Source organism: Macrotis lagotis, chromosome 3 (assembly GCF_037893015.1).
Source record: "Macrotis lagotis isolate mMagLag1 chromosome 3, bilby.v1.9.chrom.fasta, whole genome shotgun sequence".
NCBI classification, from domain to species: domain Eukaryota; kingdom Metazoa; phylum Chordata; class Mammalia; order Peramelemorphia; family Peramelidae; genus Macrotis; species Macrotis lagotis.
The window spans coordinates 11,860,109-11,887,725 of record NC_133660.1 but is presented as its reverse complement, the minus strand read 5'-3'; the positions used below and the strand labels follow the sequence as shown (position 1 = coordinate 11,887,725).

Below are 27,617 nucleotides of genomic sequence, written 5' to 3'. Positions count from 1 at the left end.
AGACCAGAAACAATGAAACAGTGTAACCTACTCAGCACAATTACGCTAATTATACATTTTTATGTTATTTTGTTTACATGAAATATATCCCCCATTAAAAATGAACAGCAAAATAACAGATGTCATGTAATTTTTGAGTTTCTGTTAAAGCTTTTACATCTTAATAAATTGCCCTTTTGTGTTTAAGAGTGACCCTAAAATGTTACACTTGGGCATTTTTTAATTGAAAGGAAACTAAAATGAGAAAATAATCGTAATCTAATGCCTCATTGGGGTATCAATGGGAGCTTGAATTTGGTAATAATAGCTAGCCCTTCAAGGATTGCTTCACAAGTTATCTCATTTGATCCTCATGTTATCCCTCTTTTACAGTTGAAGAAACAATTTGAGAGAAATTAAGTGACTTTCCCATGATCACACAGTAAGGAAGCATCAGGGACAGTACGTGATCTCAGGTCTTCCTGACTCCAAATTCCATACCATCCATCGTGCCACCAGCTGCAAAAGCTTTTAGATGCTCTCTCAATGGAGTAAAACATCTGGAAGGTTTTAAAGAAGCTGCCATTTTCCCTGGTCTCTAGGATTGCCACTTGGAAGACATTTTTAAGTCTTTACTCTTTCTTGCTCTGCACAGTAAATTGGTTACCAAGTCATATTTATGGTTCAATAACATCTCATATCTATACTCTTCTCTCCATCCGTGACTATTCCTGTTAGTTTAGATCTTCAACATCTCTTCCTTAAATTCATTGGCCTCCTAATTAGTCTCCCTACCTCAAGTCTTTTCTAATCCATCTTCCATAAAACCACCGAAATCACATTACTAAAACATAGGCCCAATCATGTTACTCCCTGTTCCATAAACTCTGCTAACTTCCTATTATTTCTATTAGGACTCTGTTTCTCAATACCTATTTCATTAACATGTTTTTTAATATCGTGCTGCCCGTATTTCAATACAATTGGTAAACATAAATTCAAAATAAATAGTTTCAATAGAATTTCTCTTTTAATCCTTTGTGTTGAGTGTCATACATTTAAAAGCATTTTTCTGAAAAGCAGTCCATAAGTTTCTATACTACAAAGGACATGAGTAAAGCCTATCAATCATACGTATCACCAGTATTATCCAGTTGAACAGATTATTGGACTTAGAGTCAAGCCGACTTTTAGACCCCATCAGCTGTGTGACCCTGGGAAGTCCCTTAACTTCTGTTTCATTCAGTTTCTTTATAAGTTAAAAGGAGATAATGCTACTTATCTCATAAAGCTGTGATGACCAAAGGAGATAAAACTCACACCTTAAATGATATATTAATGCTAGTTATTATTCTTATGACACAGAGCCTCTCTCCTTAGATCATTTATGAACTTCTTTGTTTGACATTGAAAGCATTTCATGACTTCTCTATCGCCTTCTCTTCCAGTCTTATTATGCATTAGTTCTCTTTCATGAGATGTCTTTCTTGCTCTTACCCACAAGTGAGGTTTCACCTTTTGTTCCTTAGCATAGGCAGGGAGAACTCTTCTTTCTTACATCACCTCTGAGAATCTCTAATTATCTATCTGCCAAGTTCTCAAATTACAAGCCTTTTATGAGACTTATCCTGTTCTCTGCAATAACTAACCAACTAATTTGTATTTATTTTGTATGCAATTCTAGATGTGTATGGCATCTCCTCCAGTAGAATAGAAGTTTCCTGAAGGAGCTTAACATTGTGTGTTTACAGCCCTGACTCTTAGTGTCTGACACATGCACATAAATTCTTGTCGATTGGGTGTGTGACTCTTGTCTGAGTACCAGTCTAATTAAATTCAGGCAGACTCATCACCAGAATGACCACAGGATAAGGAATATTTGACAACAGTAATTTTTCTATGGCTAAGTGAAAAAGGGGCTGGATCTGCTTTGGTTGAGGGATTATCCATACCAGTAGATATTTATTCTTAAATGTTAAAGAATTTCTGAAGAAGAGAAGAAAAAACTAGAAACTACAAAGGTATAATGGTACATGCACACACACACACACACACACACACACACACACACACACAAACACACACAAAGAGGCATAAAATCTTTTCATTAGAAACCTGACTTTTCTGATCCATCATGGTTGACATAAAATATATGGCCTCTAAAGACTCGTGAACCCAAAGAACAAATTGATCTACTTTATTGAACATCAGTACTCAGAGTTGTGAAGAACATAGAACTTTAGTTTGGAAACGCCCCAGTGTATGATTACAGGCACCTGGACTTACATTTATAATTCAGACTATTTGAGTAATGTGCATTTTAACCAATCCATCATTTTAATTGGAGTTCTGAAGTTACAATAAACTATTAGTTTCTCAGGAAGAGGAAAAAGCCAAGTCCATATTCAATTCCTCTACTTGATAGCTGACAGTTGGTGATTTATTAAATACTAATAAATTCACAAATAAAGGCAATTATGGTTCCACTTTTTGTGGTGTAATGTGTAGAATTATCATTATGAACTTATATTTTGAGTGGCTTGTTACCTAAATTAAAATTCCATTAAGAATGAAGTTATGAAAATGAACTTGTGTGTCATCTGATGCTTTTCTCTATACTGCAGAGCTTTCCTGTATTTAACAATAATATTTTAAAAAAGCAAACTCTAAGTTCTCACTAAGTAGCAATTTGGAAATTTGATATATGTGGGCAAGATTGGTGCTCCACAAATTTCTAGCAAACAGAAATATATATGCTTCAAAATTTTTAAAATATTTTATACAAAGAGTTGTTCAGTCATATCTGATTCTTCATAGGTCCATTTGGGGTTTTCTTGGCAGAGATATCAATTTATTTCTCCAACTCATTTTATAGATGAAGAAACAGGCAAATAGGGTTAAATGACTTGCTCTAGGTCACAAGTTGATTAGTATCAGAGGCAAGATTTGAACCCAGGAAGAAGAGTCTTCCTGACTCCAGGCCGATCACTCTATGTGATGAGCCACCTAGCTGCCCCAATACAAGGGAATGGAATTGGGGTTGGGGTAAATTATGTAATAGTACACTTAACCTAAGATATATTGGAAGAGCAAATGTTCTTCTAGAAATTTCAAAGATGGGAATATTGTTTTTCTATTGTGATCTTTATGGTGTCCTTTGGATGTAGGTCTCAGAAAAATCTTTCTTTTTTCTATGTTTTTGCAATACAAATGGGGTTAAGTGGCTTGCCCAAGGCCACACAGCTAGGTAATTATTAAGTGTCTGAGACCGGATTTGAACTCAGGTTCTCCTGACTCCAGGGCTGGTGCTCTTTCCACTGTGCCACCCAGCTGCCCCCTCAGAAAATCTTGATGAGAAACTTTATAGTATGTATATATCATTTGTTTTCCTAATGTATTCTTCCTTGTTACTTGGTTGGCATAAGTGAATCCACTTTAATTATTAGCATGATGAAGGTAGAATCTGCTTCAAGAAAGAAAAGTATTATGTATTCCAAGGTGAATAATGTTTGCTTTAGATTAGCTCTCCATTTCTTGTCTAGGCCATTTTATTGTTACTGTTCTTGAATGCTTGCAGTTGTGTCCCAGTCTGTATGAGACTGAGAAACAAATTAAGTGATGCAGTATATAGAGATATGGACTTGGTGTCAAGAAAACTCATCTTCCTAATTTCAAATATGGGTTCAGACACCTGTTAGCTGTAGGACCCCAGGCAAGTCATTTAACCCTGTTTACCTCAGTTTCTCATCTGTAAAATGGACTGGAGAAGGAAATGGCAAACCAAATTCAGTATCTTGGCCAAGAAAATCCCAAATGGAATCACACAGAGTTGGACATGACTAAAAAATGAGCAACAAAAATCTTCGTGTAAAATATTTCAAAATCTGGAAAGACCAGTGAAGCAGGAAAGCAAAGAACCAATAGAAAATATTTAAAAATACTGAATGCCATTGTAGGGCAGAAGACCTAACAAAGCAGATGCCTGTCAGAAGGTTACAACCCCCACCAGACTGATTACATAGCACAGCTGTTCAAGAATCTAGGTAGATAGATAGACTAGAAGATCACAGGAAACAATGTGGAGGACAAAGCAAAAGGTCTGGAGTTATCCCTCTAGGCAGCATATGTGACATGCCAGTGATAAAACGTTGATAAATGAGACAGCCCTGGAAAGAAGGGAACCGTCCAGCTGCTGGAATGAGAAGTATATATTATTAAGATTGACTTCGATTGTTTTACTTCTATAGGAATTCAGGAGACTTTAGGAAACCAACCGCTTAAAGAAATGTATAAAGGAAGGAAGAAAAGGAAAAGAATGTCTCTAAGAAAAAGACTGGAGGCTTCAATAGATTTTCCTACAGGAATGACTTTCTCATAATTTAAGTATTTTCAGCAAAGATACCAAAAGGGAGAAATAAAAAACCCTTTTTATGGAAAGATTATTCATGAGAGAAAGGAAATATTGACTTAAAATAATAAAGAACAAGCATAATCATTGAGCCATGTGAAAATCTTTTTGTCCCTTTCCCTACCCTTTTTTTAATAAGAAAACTAATTTACTAAGGTAATCGTCTTAGCCAGGGCTTGGCTACTATGGAAGTTTGAATTAAATTAGCTAGCAATTATGCAGTAACAGAATCAACCAGATGCTGATCCAAAGAATACCTAAGTTGACTGAAATGATTGCACCAACTATAGTAGTTTTTGATTCATTGATCATAGCACAGTCATACACAATAACTTTGTACTTGTAAAGTCAAGGAAAGGGGAATACATAACTAGTTAAGGGGTACACAAAACTGTAAGTACCAGAGAGAAAAATGAATGGTGCTCGTTGTAGGTCAAAAGACTTCCAGTTGAAACTTTTGGAAAATGGTAAGACAGAAAAAGTCACACACTCATATATATGCACAAAAACCACTGCACATTCCCCAAATAGATATAGATTCTCTCTAAGGTGCAGCCCTTTAGATCCTATTTAAGATCCTTTTTTTTTTTTTAGATTTTTCAAGGCAATGGGGCTAAGTGGCTTGCCCAAGGCCACACGGATAGGTAATTAATTATTAAGTGTCTGAGGCAGGATTTGAACCCAGGTACTCCTGATTCCAAGGCTGGTGCTCTATTCACTGCGCCACCTAGCCTCCCCAAGATACTTTTTTATTGAACATGTCAAACCAATCATTTTAGTACATATGGTTTCATCAATAACATGATCACTCCTTAGAATATGTAATTCAAGGTAAGCAATACAATGTTAACACTGTTTAAACATTTGCATTTGATACCTAAATTATATAACAATTTACGATGTGCATATCCCTATGTATATAAATAAAGATGTAGATGTGACTATAAATAAGAGACAGAAGGACTAATGAATAATACACTCAAAGAAGCCAAGAAAACCCACTTGATACTGAGCAAGTCACAACCTCTTAATCTCTAGGAAACTTTCTAAAATTGTAATTTGCAAAGAAAGTGCCACCATGCCTTGATCATAGAAGCTTCATCACCCAAGGAATCTATAGTGAAAGAAATAAGAGAGATATTTATCTCCCTCTCCAAACATACATGCATATGTGTATTAGGATATGTCTGTATATAGTATATATGTGTTTTTACAGGACAATGTATACACATAATATACAGTTGGGTATACACACATATATGTATTATGCAAATACAAGTTCTAACAACACCAATACCTATGGGTGCACATATATGTACATATGTACTTCATAATAGAACATGTGTGCAAATGCACTGATAATTATGCATATATTCACCTATAGAACATGTGAGTATGTTCATGTGTGTATTTATTATGTATCTATAGACACTGTTCTTTTCATTTTTTTTTTTTTGCTAGGCAATGGGGTTAAGTGGCTTGCCAAAGGTCACACAGCTAGGTCATTATTATGTGTCTGAGGCAGGATTTGAACCCAGGTACTCCTGACTCCAGGGCTGGTGCACCACCTAGTTCCCTCCTCATTTTTTTTTTTAAATCAGGTAGCTGCTTCAGCCTTGGGTCTGGATTCAGAAATACTTGGGTTCGATAGTCTCAGACACTAACTAGTTGGGTCACTCTGGGCAAGACTACCTCAATGTCCTCAATTGTAATAGTACAGGGACTTTGTGAAGATGAAGTAATAATATTTATAAAATCACTTAGCAAAATACCTGATTAATAAATAATTATTCCTTTCCTTTTTGAAAAAATCTATTTGTATATGGGATTAATCTCTGGTCCAACTCTGATTTCAGATGCACCCAAGAATTCATATCACAAGTACTCAAATTTATGATAATTTTCAAACAGAATATAAAAATTTTGTGGCAACTCATGAATTATAGAATGTATTTTTGAAAAAAAGAAATGTACTCCTGAAGATTTGCTTGTTATTGACATTTGATAGTGATAGCACTGAAGGGAATAAGATATAAAAGACCGGTATTTCCAGATAGCAGGTTGTCAATTATCCGTTTTTTCCAATAAAGATCGTTGAATGCTTCCTTTAAGGAAAGTAAGTGATTAAATCTCAAAGGTTTCAGAAGATTCTTGGTCATCTTTTGAAGCTTTTAAGCCAATTCGCTTTGTAATAATTGGTATCACTAAGACATATTGTTGTTTTTAAAAAATTGCTAAAAGTGCCTACAAATCCTCAGGCAAAATATAATGATTTCATTAATGGAATGCTCTGTGGTGATGAAAGGAAAGCAAATTTAAATGCAAAAATAAAGAGAAAAACAATTCTTGAAATCACTGAAGTGAACAACAAGATGTGCCTCATGGATATGGATTAGATAAAATCTCCAAATATACTCCGTGAAATTTGGGATCAGTCCTTCCTCTCATTTCTCATACCCTTCTGATCCATAATGCTGTTGGCCATTAATTTCCCCATAACCTCACATAACCTACGGATAAGAGAGTGCTCTGTCTCATATGTTCATTAATACAATAAATATTTGAATGTTCTTCATGGATAAGGCACAATGCTGTATCATATAAGGTAAATAAATATACATGAAACAAGGTCATTACCCTCAAGGAGATCATAATTATAGTTGATGTGATAAGAAATCTTTTCTCTGCATTTAGATCTTAGAGACCACCTAGTCTAACCACCCTATTTTACAAGTGAAAAAAAATGCAGATAGGATAAATAATTCAACTCAGATTATACAGTGAATAAGAAAGTCGGTATTGGGGGTGGCTAGGTGGTACAGTGGATAAAGCATCAGACCTGGAGTCAGGAGTACCTGGGTTCAAATCCTGCCTCAGACACATAATAATGACCTAGCTGTGTAGCCTTGGGTAAGCCACTTAACCCCATTTGCCTTGCAAAAACCTAAAAAAAAAAAAAAAAGAAAAGAAAGAAAAGAAAATTGGTATTATAATCCTTCTGATATCTACTCCAGAAGTATTGTATTGCTCCCATTTAAACTACCATACAAGTCAGATTAAGATAAATTCCTATAAGCAGTACAAAATGAATATTACAGCATTTCCAGAGTCAGAGGGAGCATTTAAACATGGAGCAGAGTATTGATTAAAGGGAAATCATTTGTGCTCTGACTAAAGGTTGGAGAGGTTTTCAAAGGAAGAACCTGGGATTAGGACTTTCTTTGCAGAGAGAAGATTCTGATAAGGGAACAAGTAAAATCTTTTAGGTAGATTATACAGGTTATATAATGGCAAGTAAGATTGGAAAGAAAGAGGAGGATCTGGATCAAACCTTAGGAATTAACTCAAGTGACAATGAAAGACTGTTAAATAATCCTATTCAAGACAGTGACGTGGTGAATCCAGGAACCACTTACAGCATGAATAGGTGAATAAGACATAAGAAAAATCTGAAGAAAATGATAATAACAATGATAACAACAACAGCAAAAATAATAGCTTACGTGTATATGGGGCTCAATGTTTTACATAGTGTTTTACATACATTATTTCCCTTGAGCCTCATGGCAGCTCTAAGAAATCGATGTGGATTATTCTTCCCATTTTATAAAGGTTCCAGGGTTTTAAGTAACTTACTCATGGTCACACAGAAAGTTTATATAATTTGACTCAAACTCATATTTTTCTCATTTTAATGATTCAACCGACATTTGTTCTAAGCATTGTACTGTAGAGACAAATATAATTTAGAACTTGTTTTAAAGGAATTTATACCTCATCAGGTATATGTATGAATACATATATCCCAACATTTGTGTATATGGAGATGTATATATGTATATATATATATATATATATATATATATATATATATATATATATAAAACTATACACATAAATATAACATACATGCAAAGATATATGCACATGCATAATTGCATATATAGCAGAACACATATTCAAATATATGCATAAATTTGCATATATTTATATATTTATTTACAAGTTCAGACAGATTGGTAGATAAATAGCTAGAGAGAGAGAGAGAGAATCTAAATCCAACATTTTATTGTACTATATGACCTCTCTAGAAGAGAATACCATCAATATTTAAGGTATAAGGTAGCAAAAGATAAGGAAAAGGAAGGATAGGTTTTTGAAGGAAGAAACAAGGCAATTTTTGAGACAGTATAGTTAGGTTTAAGGGGGAGTGAATTAATGAACATTGATCTCAGGTTTCTGAACAAAAACTCAGCACTGTTGAAAGAAAGGGGGAAGTCAACACATAGTTTGGGGGTAGGGAAAAAGTGAAAAATAATGATTGCAATTTTAGATATATTGCATTCTAGTGGCCAGCAGGATGCTCTTGCCAGGATGTAATGTAATTGGAAAATCTGGACAAGCAATTCTAGAGAATTGTCCATTTGGAGCTCAGGATTAAGAAGTGATACAAAAAGAGGGGAATTTTTCTAAAACACTGGTCTGGCTATGTTATTCTTCTACATTATAAAGCCCAGGGCTAACTGTTACCTCTAAGTACATATCATATCACTGCAAGGTTCTGTGACTGAGGAATCCCTGAAATGGCCCCTGAAAGTTCTTGAAGAACAAGAGAAGGACTATAAAACAAGGAAAGAGTAAATGTTATCTCATAATTTTTTAAAACATGGAGCACAGGACCACTGAGCTTGTCTTCATTCCCTAGCAAGATTCAGGAATATACTATTAATGAGATGATTAGTAAACATTTAGAAAAAGAGGAGGTCATCACAAAAGACCAACATGCCTGAGCTCACTCTCTAGTTCACTCCACCTCTATGATCAGCTGGCCTGCTCCTCTGAGGATACTGAGGATAACTCTTATCTTGAGGCTGCCACCAACTATACTGATCACTTCTCACTTTCCTCCCCTATCACTCACCAAGATCCTCTATCTTCTCCATATCTAATGCCTTGCCTTCATGTCAGTGGGGTAGAGGAGTCGATGTTCTTTCCATCTCCCCTTTGTCTTGTCTTTCCCAATTAAATGTAAGATTCCTTTCAGATCTATGAAGAAGGGAAGAATTTATGGCCAACTAGAGGGAGAGACTATTACAAAATTCAAAATGGATAGCCAGTGCAATCAAGATTAGAAGGAATGCAGAAATCAAGGGAAGAAATTTATAGAATGGTTTTTTCCTTAGGATTCTTTGCAAGGCAAATGGGCTTAAGTGGCTTGCCCAAGGCCACACAGCTAGGTAATTATTAAGTGTCTGGGGCCAGATTTGAACTCAGGTACTCCTGACTCCAGGGCCAGTACTCTATCCACTGTGCCACCTAGCTACCCCTAGCATTGTTTCTGATAAGGGCCTTATCTTTTAAATATATAGAGTACTGAGTCAAATGTATAAGAACACAAATCATTCCCCAATTAACAAATGGTCAAAGGATATGAACAGACCATTTTCAAATGAAGAATTTAAAGCTACCTATATTCATATTAAAATTTTCTAAGTGACAATTGATTATAGATGTAAATTAAAACAACTTTGGTGTATCACCTCATACATATCAGATTGGCTAATATGACAAGAAAGGAAAAACAGGAAATGTTGGAGAGTATGTGAAAAAAATGTAATTGTGAAGGGATCCAGCCATTCTGGAGAGTAATTTGGTACTACGACCAAAGGGCTATAAAACTATGTATACCCTTAGATCCAGCAATGCCACTACTAGATCTGTATCCCAAGGATATTATAAAAAAAGGGAACGGTACCTACATGTATAAAAAATATTTAGAGGAACACTTTTTGTGTTGGCAAAGAATTTGAAATTGAGAGGATATCCATCAATTGGGGAATGGCAGAACAAACATCTGAATGTCATGGAATACTACTGATGTATAAGAAATGATGAGCAGATAGAATTCAGAAAAACCTGGAATAATGAACTAATACTGAGTGAAGTGAGAACATAGTATTAAGTAACAGCACCATTTTGTGATGATCAACTTATGATAGATTTAACTCTCCTTAACAGTACAATAATCAGAGACAATACTGAAAGACTTATGATGGAAAATGTCATCCACATCCAGAAAAAGAATTTTGGAATCTGAATGCAAATCAAAGCACACTATTTTTCACTTTTTAAGAAATTTGGTACTTGTGTTTCTTTCCCTTTTGTTCTGATCCTTCTTTCACAACACTATTAATATGGAAATATATGTAACATGATTTTGCTAATAGAGGGAGAAAGAATAATTTTGAACTGAAAATTTTACAGTTTTATATTTTTATTTTTTTACATTTGATATGTTTTTACATTTGCATTTTTACAAAAATTACAACATTCAAAAATGAATGTTGAAAATTATCTTTACATGTAATTGGAAAAATAAAATACTATTAAAAGTGGGAAAAAGAATCAAAGATTCCTGCAAATAGGGACATTCTTGTTTTATTGCTTTTGTATCCTGTGTAACTTGCACGGTTACTAACATAATAAATGCTATCTAAATGTCTTTTTTCTTTCTGTGAAATTATACACTACTTCTGGAGAAATAAATACCCTTCCCTGATATTGATTTTTCCTTTTAACAATTTGAATATTTTTTGGGGGAAAATAAAGTAAAAAATTATTGCTTGACAAAAATCTATCATCTAATCTTAACACATTTGCTTCATAACTGAGGCATAATATCACAATTGATGATGGATTTATGGAACCAGTGTGCATTGAAATTGACTATTTGATCTCATCCCAACTAATATACAAGTTATTCATACACACATAAATATATATACACACATAAACATATAAGTACATATATGTTAACCTGTAGCATAGTTTAGGGAAATGGAATATAACACCAGTCACAGGATACCTATAGCACTCACCTGCCAATGTAACCAAACAATGACACTGAGAGCCTAGGGCTTCCAATTCAAATTTAGTACAAAATTTCCCTGTGCAGGAGAGAAGCACGGTAGCTAGGTAATACAATGGGTAGAGTACTAGGCTTGGAATCATGAAAACTCATCTTTCTGAGCTCAATACTGACCTTAGATATTTACTAGCACTGTGACCCAGGGCAAATCTCATCTTATTTTCTTCAGTGTCCTCATCTGTAAAATGGACTGGAAAAGGCAATGACCAAATTGCTCCAGTATCTTTGTCAAGGAAACCCCAAATGAAGTCACAGGATTGGACACAACTGAAAGGACTGAACAATAACACCACCACAAGAAATACAGTGTAGTATCATGAAGATTGAGTGGTCTGAGAGTCAAGAAGTCTCAGGTTGATCTATTGTCTCAGATACAAATTGGTCATGAGCCCTGGGCAAGTCTCAATATCACAGTGTCCTAAGCAACATTTTTAAGTCTCTTAAGTTGTGGAGAAGTAGAAGATTTGTTTCAGCAGATGGGATTTACTCCCTGAGAAGTCATTATCATAATGAGAATACAGATCCATTACCAGAAAAGGACAAATACATATGACATCAATTTTTATAGCATGCAGCCAAAAGTTGAAATACTTAAATATGAAAGACTGATTAAAATTTAACCCTGGTAAAGGGATAAGTATATCACCATCCCTTATGGAGGTGTCTGACTAGAGATGCAGGATGGGCTATAAACTCTCAGATGTAGTTGATGTGTTACTAAGTTTTGCTGTATTGCATTTTTAGTTATCCTTTTTTATTCTTTATTATAACAACAGAGGAGATTGGAAAATTGTAATAGAAAGAAAGGTGACATGAAATCGAAAGATACTTATTTCTTTTTTTAAAAAAATGGGTTATAATTATGAAGCCTCTATCGGCACTTCTCTCTATGGCAGCTCTGACTCTAATTCCAGCCCCATGGCCCTTGCCAAAAGATCATGGTTTGGTCATCACCATCCTCAGTGCAGACAATAAATGAGGCAAAACAAGTCAGATAAAGAAGGGAACCCTCCTCCCCAATCCTAAAAGGCATTTATCATTTAAAGGGCTCTCCCAAACTGAAGACATTTATAATTTATAAGACTTGTTTTTCCAAATTTATTGGCAAAGCTTGGCCATAATGGATAAGAGATTAATTTTGATTACAATGAAAGGAATGGTACCATATCACTTAATATGACTCTTTCTTTGTCTTTTTTTTAACTAAATCTCCTAATTTATTCTCTGCCTAAATGAAAGAGAACTGAATTTCAAATTAAATAGACTAGACAAACAGTACCTCTTTGTATGACGCTCCTGATAACTGAGATGTAATCTTCTGGTTCCTGCTCAGTGGAGATCTCCTGGCTGCCTGGGGAGATGGTTAATAATTCATAAAGCTCATCTGAACTCTTTACTCCACAGAGCAATATGACCACACTCTCTGGGGAATGGAGCAGCATGTCCAAAAACCGACATTTCCGAGGGGTCAGACCCTTCAGGAGGCTATTTGATAAAATCAGTAGTTTACATTTGTAAGAGTTTAAATCCAGCAGTTCCATGTGCCGAACAGAGGAGTTGGTCAAGCTATATAACAACATTGCTTCCATCTTCACAATATGAAGGAGGACTTCTCTTAAGTACAGAGCCCATTCCTCAGCTTCCTCTTCATAGAGCAGCAGCAGGTTCTTTATGTTTTCTGTGAAAAGACAAAAAACAAGTCATCTTCGAATATGTGAAAAAGCTGATTAATATAATATTATAATATTCTGCATAGCTTGTTCAGAAAATGTCCCCAATTATTTGTTGCAATCATAGTAGCCAGACTAACCTACTCTAAGCCCCTGCAGGGAAAATATCCATAGACAGTCCGGATATTTATAACTCAAATTAAAGAAATCATTTTCATCACTGCAGGAGTAGAAAAACTTCTTATGATTCATGATGGTACTATCTCTTCTTTTTTCTTTTTAAGGTTTTTGCAAGGCAAATGGGGTTAAGTGGCTTGTCCAAGCCCACACAGCTAGGTAATTATTAAGTGTCTGAGACCAGATTTGAACCCAGGTACTCCTGACTCCAGGGCTGGTGCTTTATCCACTGCGCCACCTAGCCATGCCTATCTCTTCTTTTTGATGAAGTCTATACTAGAGAGAGAGAAGCTGCTGCCCCAAAGCAAAGAATATGCAGTCTAGAATCAAGAAGACCTCAGTCCAATACCAGCCATTTACGAGCTCTATGACCCTGGTAAGTCAGTCAACTTGTATTTACCTCAGTTTTCTCAACTGTAAAATGAGAATAATAAATAAATAATAAACAAACAAACAAACAAACAAATAAATAAATAAATGAAATCCTGACTTCCAGGATTGTTGTAAGAAAACAAGATATTTGGGGAAAAAAATCCACTTATTACAGTACCTGGTACATCATAGACATTACATAAATGCTTATTTCATTGCTTTGGGAAATCTTATTACTTTTTATTCCATATCTTCAACTTTATTTGTCCATAGAACAAGGTCCATTTTTGTTCTTACTCTGTTGTTTTGTGGTGTTGTATTGGACTCTTATGTTTCCCTCCTGCACTCTGTCTCTTTCTACAAAATTCATTTAATTAGAAAAGCATTTTTAAAACTGCTGAAATGTTACAGAACACACACACACACACACACACACACACACCCTGTCATTAAGTGTGTTAGTGGCAATTCAGCCAAGATGCAAAATAGAAAATGACAAGAGAGTTGGACTAGAATTCTTCCAACAAACATTCCATTCTTTATCCTCTGTTGTATGATCCTATAAGTGATTAAGAAAATCATACTGCTTTGATGTAACAGATAAAGAGCAACACTACCTTTCTCTTCAGTTTTCTCTTTTCTAGGTGAAACTATTTCCACCAATCTTATCTTTTACATGAATCTACATATGGAATTGATTTACAAAATTTAAGATAGACTTTTTATTGTCATACTATTCCTTTAATTCATTTAATTAATAATTACATAAAGTATGTATTATATAAATGCATTTTCATTCATTTATTCTTTTCCTATTTTTCATGAAATCTGTAGATCTCAGTCATCTTAATGCTTCTCCATGAGTTCCTGAATAAGTTTGTGGAGTTCCACTTTTACTTCTTGCCTAACAGACACCAATCAGACTTTGATTAGCTCAAACAGAGTAACTGATCTGGTAATGTTTTTTTGTGTTTTTGAAAGTGGTTGGTCTCAATACTTGGCAGTAAGTATAATTCAATGAAATAATAAATAATTGACACTATAAGACAAGAATCATAATGTTTTCATTAAAAATGTTTTAATTATCATTAAGGCTAAGGTTATTGAGAGATGAAATTAAGTCATTTGAAAAATATCTATTAAATAGATGATAATACATCTACTATCAAATGGTAATATATTTCAGAAGTACCTAATAAGTCCAAGCTCCGATTTTAAAAATTCTATCATAAAAAGCAATCAGACAATATTATGTCCTATAACAATATACTAATTATATGTTAACTCCTAAATCTTAGTATTCATCCCAAACTTACTAAAGTAAGAAACATTCCTATCAATAGCTGTCTTTTATAAAATAAATAATAAAAACTTCACCAACAGAATAAGGTTAAAAATTATAGTTCAGAATAATTAAATCGTAAATCATAATCCTTCCTATGGCATTTATGTAACATAGAGTTGTAAGAAGATTTTCTGGTTTTATTATAACAATTGATGTTTCTGAAGATCTACATTTTTATTGTCCATGATGGAGAAAGACTATGTAATGATCCCTTTAATATTGTATTTTTTGAACCATAGGGTCTAGTGGGAAAAAATCAAAGAATTACAAAGGAGAGTGACAGTCAGAATGAGGGGCAAAAACCCCAACTATGTAAACATTTATCTTTATATAATCATGGAAAAGCACACAATTTTCCAAGAAATAATGTAAGGGAACTGGTATTTCTTACAACTTTTCTCTTTTGTCTGGTTTCTACTGCCATGGTAAATAGAGATTAGGGGATTAACTATCTAACTCTTCACTCTTTTTGCTTTTCCTGCCAAGGAAAATAGATAATTTTGCTCATTAGTATTTGCTCCTGATTTTTCATTCACCACTATTTTATAAAAAAAAAGTTCTAATTTATACTAAGAGATTCATATTTAAATATATTTAGAAAGAAACATATATATGAATATATATATGTAAATACATGCAAATATATATATATATATATATATATATATATATATATGTATACACACACTCATATATAGACAGATATCCATACAGCTGTACATGAGTATATATTCAGTTTCTTTTCTTCAAGTATTTGATTGGACTAAAAATCCCTAATAAACCTAAAGGTAATGCTTATCAGGAAGAATCTGGCAAAGACAAATATTAGTTCTAATATTAGTCCTAAAAGCACACCTGACCTCTTTTGTTTCTCCTATTTTCTGAGGAGTCAAAGACTTTACTGTGAAACATAGACCACCCCCAGAGAGCTGAACTTAGAACCAAGAATTCAAGCCTCTCACATATTGTGTGTGCTTCTCTGTCTTGCTGCGTGTGTGTGTCTGTGTGTGTCTGTGTGTGTGTGTGTGTGTGTGTGTGTGTGTGTGTGACCACAGGCAAGACATTAACCTGTTAATGTCCTAGACAATATGGAATTGCTTGAAAAGCTGTGAACAGGAAGTTAGTTAGAACTGTATGTATCAATGAAATAACAGAGCCTCTGTTCTTATGCCTATGAAAGTTTTTTTTTTCATAAGAGCATACTTCCTGCCTTCTGTTCCCTTTCTCTTGTATGTTTCAGACAGATAGGCATACAGACAGACACTGAGACAGAGACAGAGAGGGAGATACAGAGAGATAGCAAGAAAGAGTCAGAGACAGAGAAGGAGAAGACAGAGAGGTAGACACATTCAGAGACAGAGACAGAGACAGAGAGAGTAAGAGAGAGACAGAGAGTAAGAGACAAAGAAAGACAGAAACATTCAGAGAAAGAGAGAGAGAGAGAGAGAGAGAGAGAGAGAGAGAGAGAGAGAGAGAGAAAGAGAGAGAGAAGAAACCAATTGCTTGGCTTGGACTAGCCCTGTGTGGTGAGCCCTGTTTCCTGGTATCAGAAGACCTGGATCTTCATCCAAGTTCTGCTATTTAGTACCTTTGAGACCTCAAGACCCCATCTGGGCTTTTTCCTTAGCTTTAAAATCCAGGTATTGGCTCGATTCCTTCCCACCCTAAATATGATAGTCCTAAAGGGATCCATTTTTAATCAACCACTCAAAATAGCAATACTTCAGACCCTCATCAGAAAATGCAATGTACCCTGGATCATTTCAGAAGTCTGTTATTTGAGAAAGAGTGCACAATTATCACATTCACTATCTATTCTCTAGATTCCAAAGCTTTAGCATATTATTAAGCTAAATTCTCAGAACTTGATATATATACCATATCATATTAACCCAGCTCCCTAAGTAGAAATGCCTTCATTAAGATGAGATTTAATGCCATTTCCATATACACTAAAATATTAAATATAATCCTATTTGTCATTGTGAAGAATTAGAAAAAAGTAAGCACTCAACAAAAAAGAAATGAGTAAATAAATCATTGAATATGAACTAATATGGAAACATGCTCTGACTCAAAGTATATGAACTTCTGGAGAGTAAAATAAACAGAAACAGGACAATGATATGCACAATGACTTCAATAATGCAAATAGAAAAATAGAGAAAAATTGCTTTAAAATTGAATACTTATATATTTATCCTGATGGTCTACATTCTTCTTGTTGCAGAGGTGGGGGGAACTGACCATGAGATATAGCATTTGTTATCAGGAAAAGTTGCTGTTTTGATTGATTTGGTTAAATAGCTTTTTACATTTCTTTTTTATATGAAAACATTTTTCTTTATTATTCTTTGTTCTAACAGATGGTTCATGGGAGAGAGTAGAGAGGGATATATTTGGAAAAAATATCCCCCAAAATAAGATTAAGTATTTTATAATAAATTATTCTTAGGTTAAAAATGACAAAATTGTATTCCTTTCATTTTTCTATTAAGTTCAATACAAGTAATATCCATTTGCATATTATTCTGCTTTTTTTTCTAACCTATTTTAAAGGCTTTTTAAGATTATAGCACACCACATATTTTACAGAGAAATTCATGTGATAAATTTCTTTATGAGGGAACAAGTTTGCCCCCCAAAGATGGTCTTACTTTCTATGAATTTGTAAAAATTATATAAACTAAAATATTTTCCTTTTTTCCTAAGATACTAAGAAACTCAAATTTAAGTTTAGCTTTCATTAATCTCATCTCAAATATCTACTACTCCTTTTTATACAGTATTCAATTTTGTGAGCAAAGTCCTTTTGGGGGTTATAAATCCTATGCTTTCATACTTGAAGGATTTATAATATTGTCTAGGTGAGTCCATGTGAGAAAACCCTCCTCACTGACACAAATTATACCATTGCTTATGACAATTGTGGAAAGTCACAATAATCAAAAGTCTCATTACTGGATTCCATTCTGAGGATGGGTTCCTCCATCTTAGCTAGACTGGTCCTTGACCGATGATCATGAATTCCATCATACCCCATTAGTTCAATCTTCATCAGTCATATAGTTTCAGCAATGGATAAACTTTATGTCAATAATATGGATTAAGAAGAGATAACTCCTTGTTGGCAACACTTTGAAACCAATTCATCTTGGGGGGATGATCATTCTCCATGATAATTCAAAGATATTTCAGTGAGTTGGAACAATGCAGCAAAAAATAAATAAAAGCAATAGAGAGAAATTAAAGTTGTGAAGTTAGAATTTTGAAATTAACTGGAAATTCATGGATAAAGAAAAAACTATAACTGAGACCTGATTAGTGCAAAGAAAATTCCCTGTACTCTCTGAAGTGGTTACATTATTTGAATTTTTATTACATACTTCCATCGTGCTTAAACTAATTTCCATATTTTACAAAATTATCACTCTTAGTATAATAAATTCCAATAATGCAGCTATTTCATAGGATTCAGTTTTGTACTACTCAGAATGTCACTGGACCTCTCTAGAAGTTTATATGAAAAGAAAAAATAATACCAGGAGTTTTAAAAATTCCAGCCTTCTATGATCCCTTTTTAATAAAGAAGTGATTGGACAAGGTGAAGGAAGACCTGGATTAAAAAAGGCAGTTTGATTTATTGTAGTTAGCTGTCTTGGAGCGAGAGAGCAGGTATGACCTCATGAAAACGTGGGTTCAAGTCTCTTCTCTGGCATTTCCTGGAGGTTTGACTTTGTGCAAATCACTTAACGTTTTAACTTTCTAAGATCAAATTGCAAAGAAGGTGTCCACCAGCAGTGATAAAGCAAGCTTCCTTGCTTAGGAGTTACTTTTGTTGTTTTTGCAAGGCATTAGAGTTAAGAGACTTGTCCAAAGTCATATGGCTAATTAAGTATTTTAGTGTCTGAGGTTTGGATTTGAACTCAAGTCCTGACTCCAGAGCCAGTGCTCTATCCACTGCGTTACTTAGCTGTCCCCTCTTAGGAGTTTCTTAAACCAAAGAAATCAGAGGTCCATCTTCTATCCTTAACAGCCTGTAAAATTGAGCCCCAATTCAGGGTTTTTGATAACCCAAGTATTTTTACATGCATCAGTTCAATGATTTAATTTTACATAGTACATTAGTCAATATGTAATTCCAAAAAAAGTCATCCTGAAGAGTGGGAGATAAAATACTTTGCAAGCTGTTTCACCATCTTAGAGCAAAACAACTTTTCGGGGTAGAGGAACAAAAAGTGAAAGAACATAAGAACATGGGATTTGGAGTTGGAAGGGTGTAGAGCACTTAACTATTACAACCCAAATGTCATAATTTAATCCTTGTCTTCTGAGCATTAAATTATCAATTTGTATTTGTTTATTGCTGTATTCATTATTGCTTTGTGGGAGGGGAGAAGGGAACACTCAAAGACATAAGCATAAGAGTTGACCTTTAGTGAAGCTGACAGGGATGTGGTTTTTAAAATGATAGGTTCCTTGAACATAAACCTCTCCCCTGATGGGTGGCTAGGCAGCTGAACTTCTGACCATTCCTAAGGCACATTACATTAAATAATTAGTTACCATTCAGAAAATGCTTCAAATAAAAACCAAGAGAATGGGGATTAATAGAGTAGTGGCATCGAAAAGAAAAGAAAAGGGAAAAGGTCAGTCCAGGGACTATGGAGCATTGGCTGTAAATTGACTACTGTGAGACAAAAGAAAAAGATACCCTAATGATAAAGGATTATTTACAGTGGAGTTTCACCAGTCTAGTCTTCCCATGAACTTTTACTCTCTTGCCAGTCCCTCTTCTCCAACTTTGCCTGGCCCTGGTCTAGTTCCAAAAGGAAAACAGAAAGAGCTGCATTTATCCACTACCGTTACTTCTCGATCTTCACACTATTCGATGTCTAACAATAGGCATTGTCCCCATCAGTCTCCTGAAATTACTTTAAGATAGTTATTAGTTTCTTCATACTGAAATCAAATGATCATTTCCTATATTTATCCTTCTGGATGTCCCTGTGACCTATGAAACTGGGACCACTCCCAATATTTTTTCCCTTTCTTTGGTTTCCATGGCAATGTACTCTGATAACTTTCCTATTTCTCAGACTGCTCTTAATGTTTGCTTTTTAAAATGACTCCTCATCTTATTCCACTCCGTTAAATTAAGTATCCCTTAAAGTTCTGCACTCAGTTGACTTTGTTGATCTCACATAAAACACCAGCAGATCTGTATTTGTATTATGGCTTTATGATGACTTTTGATAAATCGTTTCTTGTCTCTGTAACTTAGTTTCTGATCTATTAAAAGAGAATTGAACTAGATCAGGGGTTCTTCTTATTTTTATGTGGCACATCCTGGTGGCAGTCTGAAGAAGCTTATGAAGTCCTCAGAATAACAATTTCAAATATATAATATGAAATACACAGAATTACAAAAGAAACATGAAAGTCAGTGTTTGATGATGTATATGGTCCCTTCCAGCTATGGATTTTAGAAAGCATCTGTTTCCTTTGCATCAATGATCACTGCAAAATAAATATCAAAACTATGCCTCTATATCTAATCTCTCCCCAGAGTTATATGTCTAAAACTATCAGGAGAATATCTCCACTGACTGTCCAACTAGGACATCAACTTCCTTTCATCCAAAACTGAGTTTATCATCTTCCTTACGAAACCTGCTTTTCTTGCTAACTTCTCTTTTTCAGTTGATGATATTTTCATAATCTTAGTCATTCTAGCACCTAAACTCACTAGTTTTTATCTATTTCCTTTCACTTTATCCTATACTTCAAGACACTTGCTAAATTTCATTGATTCTACATCTGCAATGTCTCTCTCATGTCTTATCTTTTTCCCTTCCATAGCAACTGAGTTCAAGCTCACATATCTTCTCACTTAGACTGCTGGAATATGCTATCCCTTTTCCACATAATTCATTAGTCTGCTGTCAAAGTAACCTTCCTCATAAATCAGTCAGTCAACAAGCATTTAAGTACTTACTAATAAAAATACTAGTTGAAAGAAAAGTAGTACTTATTTTCATTTTTGGTTTATTTATTTTGTAATATTATAATAATCTTGTTGTAAGAGTAAACATAAATCCTCCGCCCTCCAAACATATGAGAAACCTCAAGAATAGTGAGAGAGAAAAAATGTGCTTCAGTCTGTGTTCAGATTCCAATGGCTCTGTCTCTGGGATGAGTTACCTTCTTTATCATAATGTCACCAAAGAAGTTGCTTCAGTAATTTCCCCACAGTTGCTATTACTAGCTGCGTTTCCCTCCACTCTATTCCTGCCCACTCTCATTTATTCCATTCTCTCTCTTTCACCCTGTCCATGTTCAAAAGTGTGTTGTATCTGAGTACCCTCTCCCACAATCTTTCCTCTCTTCTATCACCTACTCCCCCCTTCCCTCCTCCCTTCCCCCCTTATCCCATCCCTTTCCTCTCAATTTTCTCTAGGGTAAGATAGATTTCTATGTGCATGTTATTTCCTCTCTGAGCCATTTCTGATGAGAATGAAGGCTCAATCATTCTCCCTCACCTTTCCCCCATTACACTCCATTACAAAAGCTTTTTCTTCACTCTTCTATGAAATATCTTAGCTCCTTCTTCCTCTCCTTTCTCTTCCTCCCAGTAGTTTCCTTTATTATCCACTGACTATGTTTTTACTATATTGTACCATTATATTCATCTCTTTCCTGTGCCTTGTCTATATAGGCTCCTTCTAACCGCTCTTAAAAATGAGAAAGTTCATATGAGTTATCAATATCTTCTTCCCATGAAAGAATACAAGCAATTCAACACCATCAACTTCCTCATAGTTAGTCCTTCTCTTCCACCCCCTCTATGGTTCATCAGAGTCCTGTATATGGAGATCAGACTTTCTGTTCAGCTCTGGTTGTTTCAATATGAAAGACTGAATGCCTCCTGTTTCATTGGAAGTACATCTTTTTCCCCCTGAATGAGGATATTCATTTTTGCTGGGTAGTTGATTCTTGGTTGTAAACCAGGATCCTTTGTCTTCCATAATATCATATTCCAAGCCCTATGAGCCCTTATTGTAGATGCTGCTAGATCCTGTGTAATCTTGACTATAAAGCCATGGTAGTTGAATTGTTTGTTTCTGGCAGCTTTATTATTTTCTCTTTGACTTGAGAGTTTTGGAGTTTGGTTATAATATTCCTAGATGTTTTTATTTTGGGATCTCTTTCAGGAGGTGACTAGTGAATTCCATCAATTTCTATTTTACCCTCTGCTTCTAGGATCTCAGGAAGTTTTGATGTATTATTTCTTGAAAAATGAAGTCTAAGCTCCTTTCCTGGTTGTGACTTTCAGACAGCCCAATAATTTTAAAATTATCTCTTCTGGATCTGTTTTCGAGGTCAGTTGTTTTTACAATGAGATAGTTCATATTTTCTTCTAATTTTCATTTGGAATAGTTTTATTTCTTCCTTATCACAAAGTCATCTGCTTCCTTTAAATTTGAAGTAGTTATTTTCTTCAGAGGCTTTTTTAAAATCTCCTTTTCCAGCTGGCCAATTCTGCTTTTTAAGGCATTCTTCTCCTGATTTGCCTTTTATGTTGTTTTTTTCCATTTGGCTGGAACTGGTTGTTAACATATTTTCTTCAGTATTTTTTTTTTTTGCATTTCTTTCCCAAAGCTACTGATTTGTTTTTCATGGCTTATCTGCATCACTCTCATTTCTCCTCCCAATTTTTCTTCTATCTCCTTTAATTGCTTTTCAAAGTTTTTTTGAGCTCATCCATAGCCTGAGCCCATTTTCTGTTTCTCTTGGAAGTTTTGGGTATAGAAGCTTCAATTTTGTCATCTTCTGAATCTTCCATGGAAGCAAAATAATTTTCTATGGTTAGATTCTTCTTTTTCTTTTGTTTGCTCATTTCCTCAGCCTATGACTGATTTACCACACTTCCAAGGTTTTGGGGGTTTTGGGGGACAACACACAGGGCCCTTAATTCCCCTGATGTCTAATGAGATGCTCTGACTGCTCTCTTGCCTGTGCTTTAGTATGTGGATGACCACAGTGCTCTCCTCTACCCTGGAGCTGTGAGGAGTGTCCCTGCTCATCTATGGTGTTGTGGGAATCCAGACTACAACCTGGATGTGACTGTGGTGAAACAGCTGAGTACTGCCCCAAGGAGAGCAGAGACACCTCGGCAGTCTCCCCCAACTCCCTTACCATATGCAGGCTGTGCTCTGGAGGTGCAGGCTGGCTTCCCCAGTTCTGTTGCAGGTTCTCACCACAGAGCTGCTCTGAGGCCAGTGCTTGCTCCTTACTCACCCTGGTGTAACAGAGTTCTTTCAGCATCTCTTCAACCTGTTCCTGGTGATACATGAGCCAGAAGGTTTGGAAATCAGCCCCTCTACCATGGACCCAGGTGCCCCCAGGGATCTAGGCACCTGGCTGGCTCTGGCTCCCAGCAGCTTTTTCCAACCTTCAGTCCCCATGAAACAGACCTTTCCTGTGGAACTTCTAAGGTATCTTGAACTGGGAAATTGTATCACTTAGTCTCTCTATGAGTTCTGCCCTCTAAATTTTGGCTAGAGTCATAATTTGATGGCATTTAGAGTTTTTTGGGGAATGACTTTCCAGCAATTCCTGCCTTCGTGCCTTATTTTCAAGGAGATCAAATCAAAATGAGAGAAGACAACACATAAAGGAGCTGAAAGGAAGGAAGGTAGGTCTTGCTACTAGGATGACCTGAAGAGAGATGAAGATATCTTTGGCTGGGCATCCTCTTTAAATGGGAAATTCTTAGCAGAATCAGTTAATCATGAGGTAAGTGGACAGAGATGCTTCCAGTTTGAATTTAAGATATGATATATATATATATATATATATATATATATATATATAAAATAAAAATAAGATATAGTAGGAATACATTTGTCAGCTTAATATAACTGAATCCATGTTAAGCCTCCATTTTATCACTGGAATGTTTTGAATAGTAGCTTTGTCTGTTATTTATGATTATCAATCACATTATGTGGCAAACAACCCATAGATAGAAGTTAAAAAAAAGAGCAAAACACAGATGTCTCAGTCATCACCCTGCTCTCAGAGTGACATTGGGACTGGCTTTTGGGTTTGAAGTTATGCCTATTAATCACAACAGTAAAGTTTTTTGGGGGTTTTTTTAGGTTTTTGCAAGACAAATGGGGTTAAGTGGCTTGCCCAAGGCCACACAGCTAGGTAATTATTAAGTGTTTGAGACCGGATTTGAACCCAGGTACTCCTGACTCCAGGGCCAGTGCTTTATCCACTTCGCCACCTAGCCACCCTCACAACAGTAAAGTTGATTGATGAATACCTATCAGATGACCAGAGAAATCTTGTCAGAGAAGCCCTAAGACTCACTGGTTGGATATTAGAAGAGAGTATATACTTTAATAAACTTTAATGCTGTGTTTTTAGTTGTATTATTTTAAATTTAATCTTATTTATTTTTATTTTTATTCTTATCATTTATTATAAGTATTTTATTGCAAGTGAAACTCTTAGTTAATTGTTGTACTAGTTATCATATGTATATGTGTGTGTCTCTGTGTCTGTGTGTATGTGCGTATGTGTGTCTGTGTGTGTCTGTGTGTGTGTGTAACAGGGAATCAGGCTATAAATCTGCACTGTCCATTACATACTCCTCTATTCAAAACCATTAAGAGCTTCCCATTCAGTTTTGAATAAAGCTGATCTTGATCCTGAAATTTAATTTCTATCTTTCTCCTTTTTTCATACTCAACATTTCAACCCATACTAATTTCCACTCCTACTTATTTATTAATCAGCTCACTGAGGTCTTTGGGTCTTTCTAAGACTATCACTTATATCAGGAGTTAATTAACCCCCTTTTCCAAGCAACAATTCATAGAAATAATTAGCAATTTCTTCCAAGACAATGACGATAATTAGACAACCTAATAAAATTTGCAATAGACAGCCAAAGGAGTATTAGTAGAAATTTTAGATCTCTAAATATTTTCATTAATAAAATAGGGAAGGAGAAGATTAATGAACTAGATATGCAATGTAAAAAGCTAGAAAAGGAACAAATTTAAAATTCTTAATTAAATGCCAAATTAGAAATTCTGAAAAATCAAAGGAGAGATCAATTAAATTAAAAATGAGAAAATTCTTAGATTAATACATAAAACTAGGTGTTGGCTTTATGAAAAACAATAATATAATAGATAAAACTGTGGTTAATATGATTTTAAGAAGAAAACTAAATTGCCAATACCAAAAGTGAAAGAGTTAATTTCTCACCAATGAGAATTAAAGTGATAATTTGAAGGTATTTTTCCAACTCTATGCCAATAAATCTGACAATCTAAGAGAAATAGTTGAATATTTATGAAAAAACATAAACTGCACATATTTACAGAAGAGGAAATAAACACATTTCAGAAAAAAGCAATTGAACAAGTCATAAACTCACTCAGAAAAAAAAAATCTCCAGGGCCAGATAGATTTACAAGTGAATTCTACCAAACATTTGGAGAAAAATTGCTTCTAATCCTATATAAACTATTTAAAAATAGTCAATTAAGGAGTTTTACAAAATTCCTTCTATTATACCAATATGGTGCTGAAAATTAAACCAGGAAGAGTTAAAAACAGAGAAAGAAATTATAGATCAATTCCCGAAATGACCATTTGTTTTTGAGATTTTAGAAAGTTTTTATTTTGAGTTTTACAATTTTACCCCAATTGTGTTTCCTCCCCAACCACCCACAGAAGGTAGTCTGTTGGTCTTTACATTGTTTCTATTATATATACATATATATATATATATATATATATATATATATATATATATATATACATATTGAATGTGATGAGAGAGAAATCATATCCTTAAGGAAAAAAATAAATTATGAGATAAAAAAATTACATAGCATATCATTTGTTTTTTATTTAAAGGTAATAGTCTTAGGTCTTTGTTCAAACACCACAATTCTTTTTCTGGATACAGATGGTATTCTTCATTGCAGATAGCCCAAAATTGTCCCTGCTTATTACACTGATGAAATGAGCAAGTCCATCAAAGTTGAGCATTGCCCACGTGTTGCTGTTAGGGTGTACAATGTTTTTCTGGTTCTACTCATCTCACTCAGCATCAGTTTCATGCAAGTCCCTCCAGGCTTCCCTGAATTCCCATCCCTCCTGGTTTCTAATAAAACAATAGTGTTCTATGATATACATATACCACAGTTTTCTAAGCCATTCCCCAATTGAAGGACATTTACTTAATTTCCAATTCTTTATCACCATAAACAGGACTGCCATGAATATCTTTGTACAAGTGATGTTTTTAGTCTTTTTCATCATCTCTTCAGGGTATAGACACAAGAGTGGTATTGCTGGATCAAAGGGTATGCACATTTTTTTTTGCCCTTTGGGTGTAATTCCAAATTGCTCTCCAGAATGGTTGGATGAATTCACAATATATTAGTGTCCCCGATTTCCCACATCCCTTCCAACATTGATCATTGTCCTTTCTGGTCATATTGGACAGTCTGAAATGTGTGAGGTGGTACCTCAGAGATGCTTTAATTTGCATTTCTCTAATAAGTAATGATTTAAAGCAATTTTTCGTATGACTGGATTGCTTTGATTTCCTCATCTGTAAATTGCCTTTTCATGTTCTCTGACCATTGGTCAATTGGGGAATGGCTTGTTCTTTTGAAAATTTGACTCAGTTCTCTGTATATTTTAGAAATGAATACTTTGTCAGACATACTAGTTGTAAAAATTGTTTTCCAATTTCTTTTGATCTTGGTTACAGCGGGTTTGTCTGTGGAAAAGCTTTTTAATTTAATTTATTCAAAATTATGTAGCTTGTTTTTAATGATATTCTTCAACTCTTCCTTGGTCATAAACTACTTCCCTTTCCATAGATCTGACAGGTAAACTACTCCTTGATCTTCTAGTTTGTTTATAATATTTTAATGTCTAAATTCTGTATCTATTTTAATTGTAATGACTATTGAAACAAAGCTTTTAAATAAAATACTAGCAATGCTATTACAGTATGTTATCACTAGGATAGTACTATGACCAAATAGGATTTATTCTAGGAATTCAAGGTTGTTTCAATAGTAGAAAAACTGCCAGCATAATTGACTGTACTAATAATAAACCAAACAGTAATTATATGATTTTTCTCAATAGATGCTTAAAACCCTTTGACAAAATACAGCATCCATTTCTACTAAAAGCACTAGAGAAGTAGGAATTAATGGATTGTTCCTTAGAATGATTAGCAGCATCTATCAGAAACCATCAACAAGCATTATATGTAATGGGGATAAGTTAGAGACATTTCCAGTAAGATCAGGGGTGAAACAAGGATGCCCATCACCACCACTACTATTCAATATTGTATTAGAAATGTTAGCTTCAGCAATAAAAGAAGAAAAAGAAATTGAAGGAATTAGAATTGGGAAAGAAGAGACATACCTCTTACTTTTTGCAGATGACATGATGATATACCAAGAGAACCCTAAAAAGTCATCTAAAAAACTACTGGAAACAATTAGCAATTTTAGCCAAGTCACAGAATATAAAATAAACCCACATAAATCCTCAGTATATATATACATTATTATTAGCAAGGTACAATAGCAAGTGCTAGAAAGAGAAATTCCATTTAAAATAACTTCAGACAACATAAAATACTTGGGAAACTACTTGCCAAGACAGATTCAGAAACTC

The 27,617-nt window shown here is 34.6% G+C and overlaps 1 protein-coding gene across 1 annotated transcript in view; it reads right to left on the bottom strand.

The window, feature by feature from the left end:
* Window positions 1–27,617, bottom strand: part of BANK1 (B cell scaffold protein with ankyrin repeats 1) — a 485,960-nt gene that overhangs the window by 391,114 nt on the left and 67,229 nt on the right. The window contains exon 2 of the mRNA XM_074228107.1: window positions 12,595–12,993. Within this exon, the coding sequence (XP_074084208.1) occupies window positions 12,595–12,993 (399 nt within the window). The remainder of the gene's footprint in view (window positions 1–12,594; window positions 12,994–27,617) is intronic.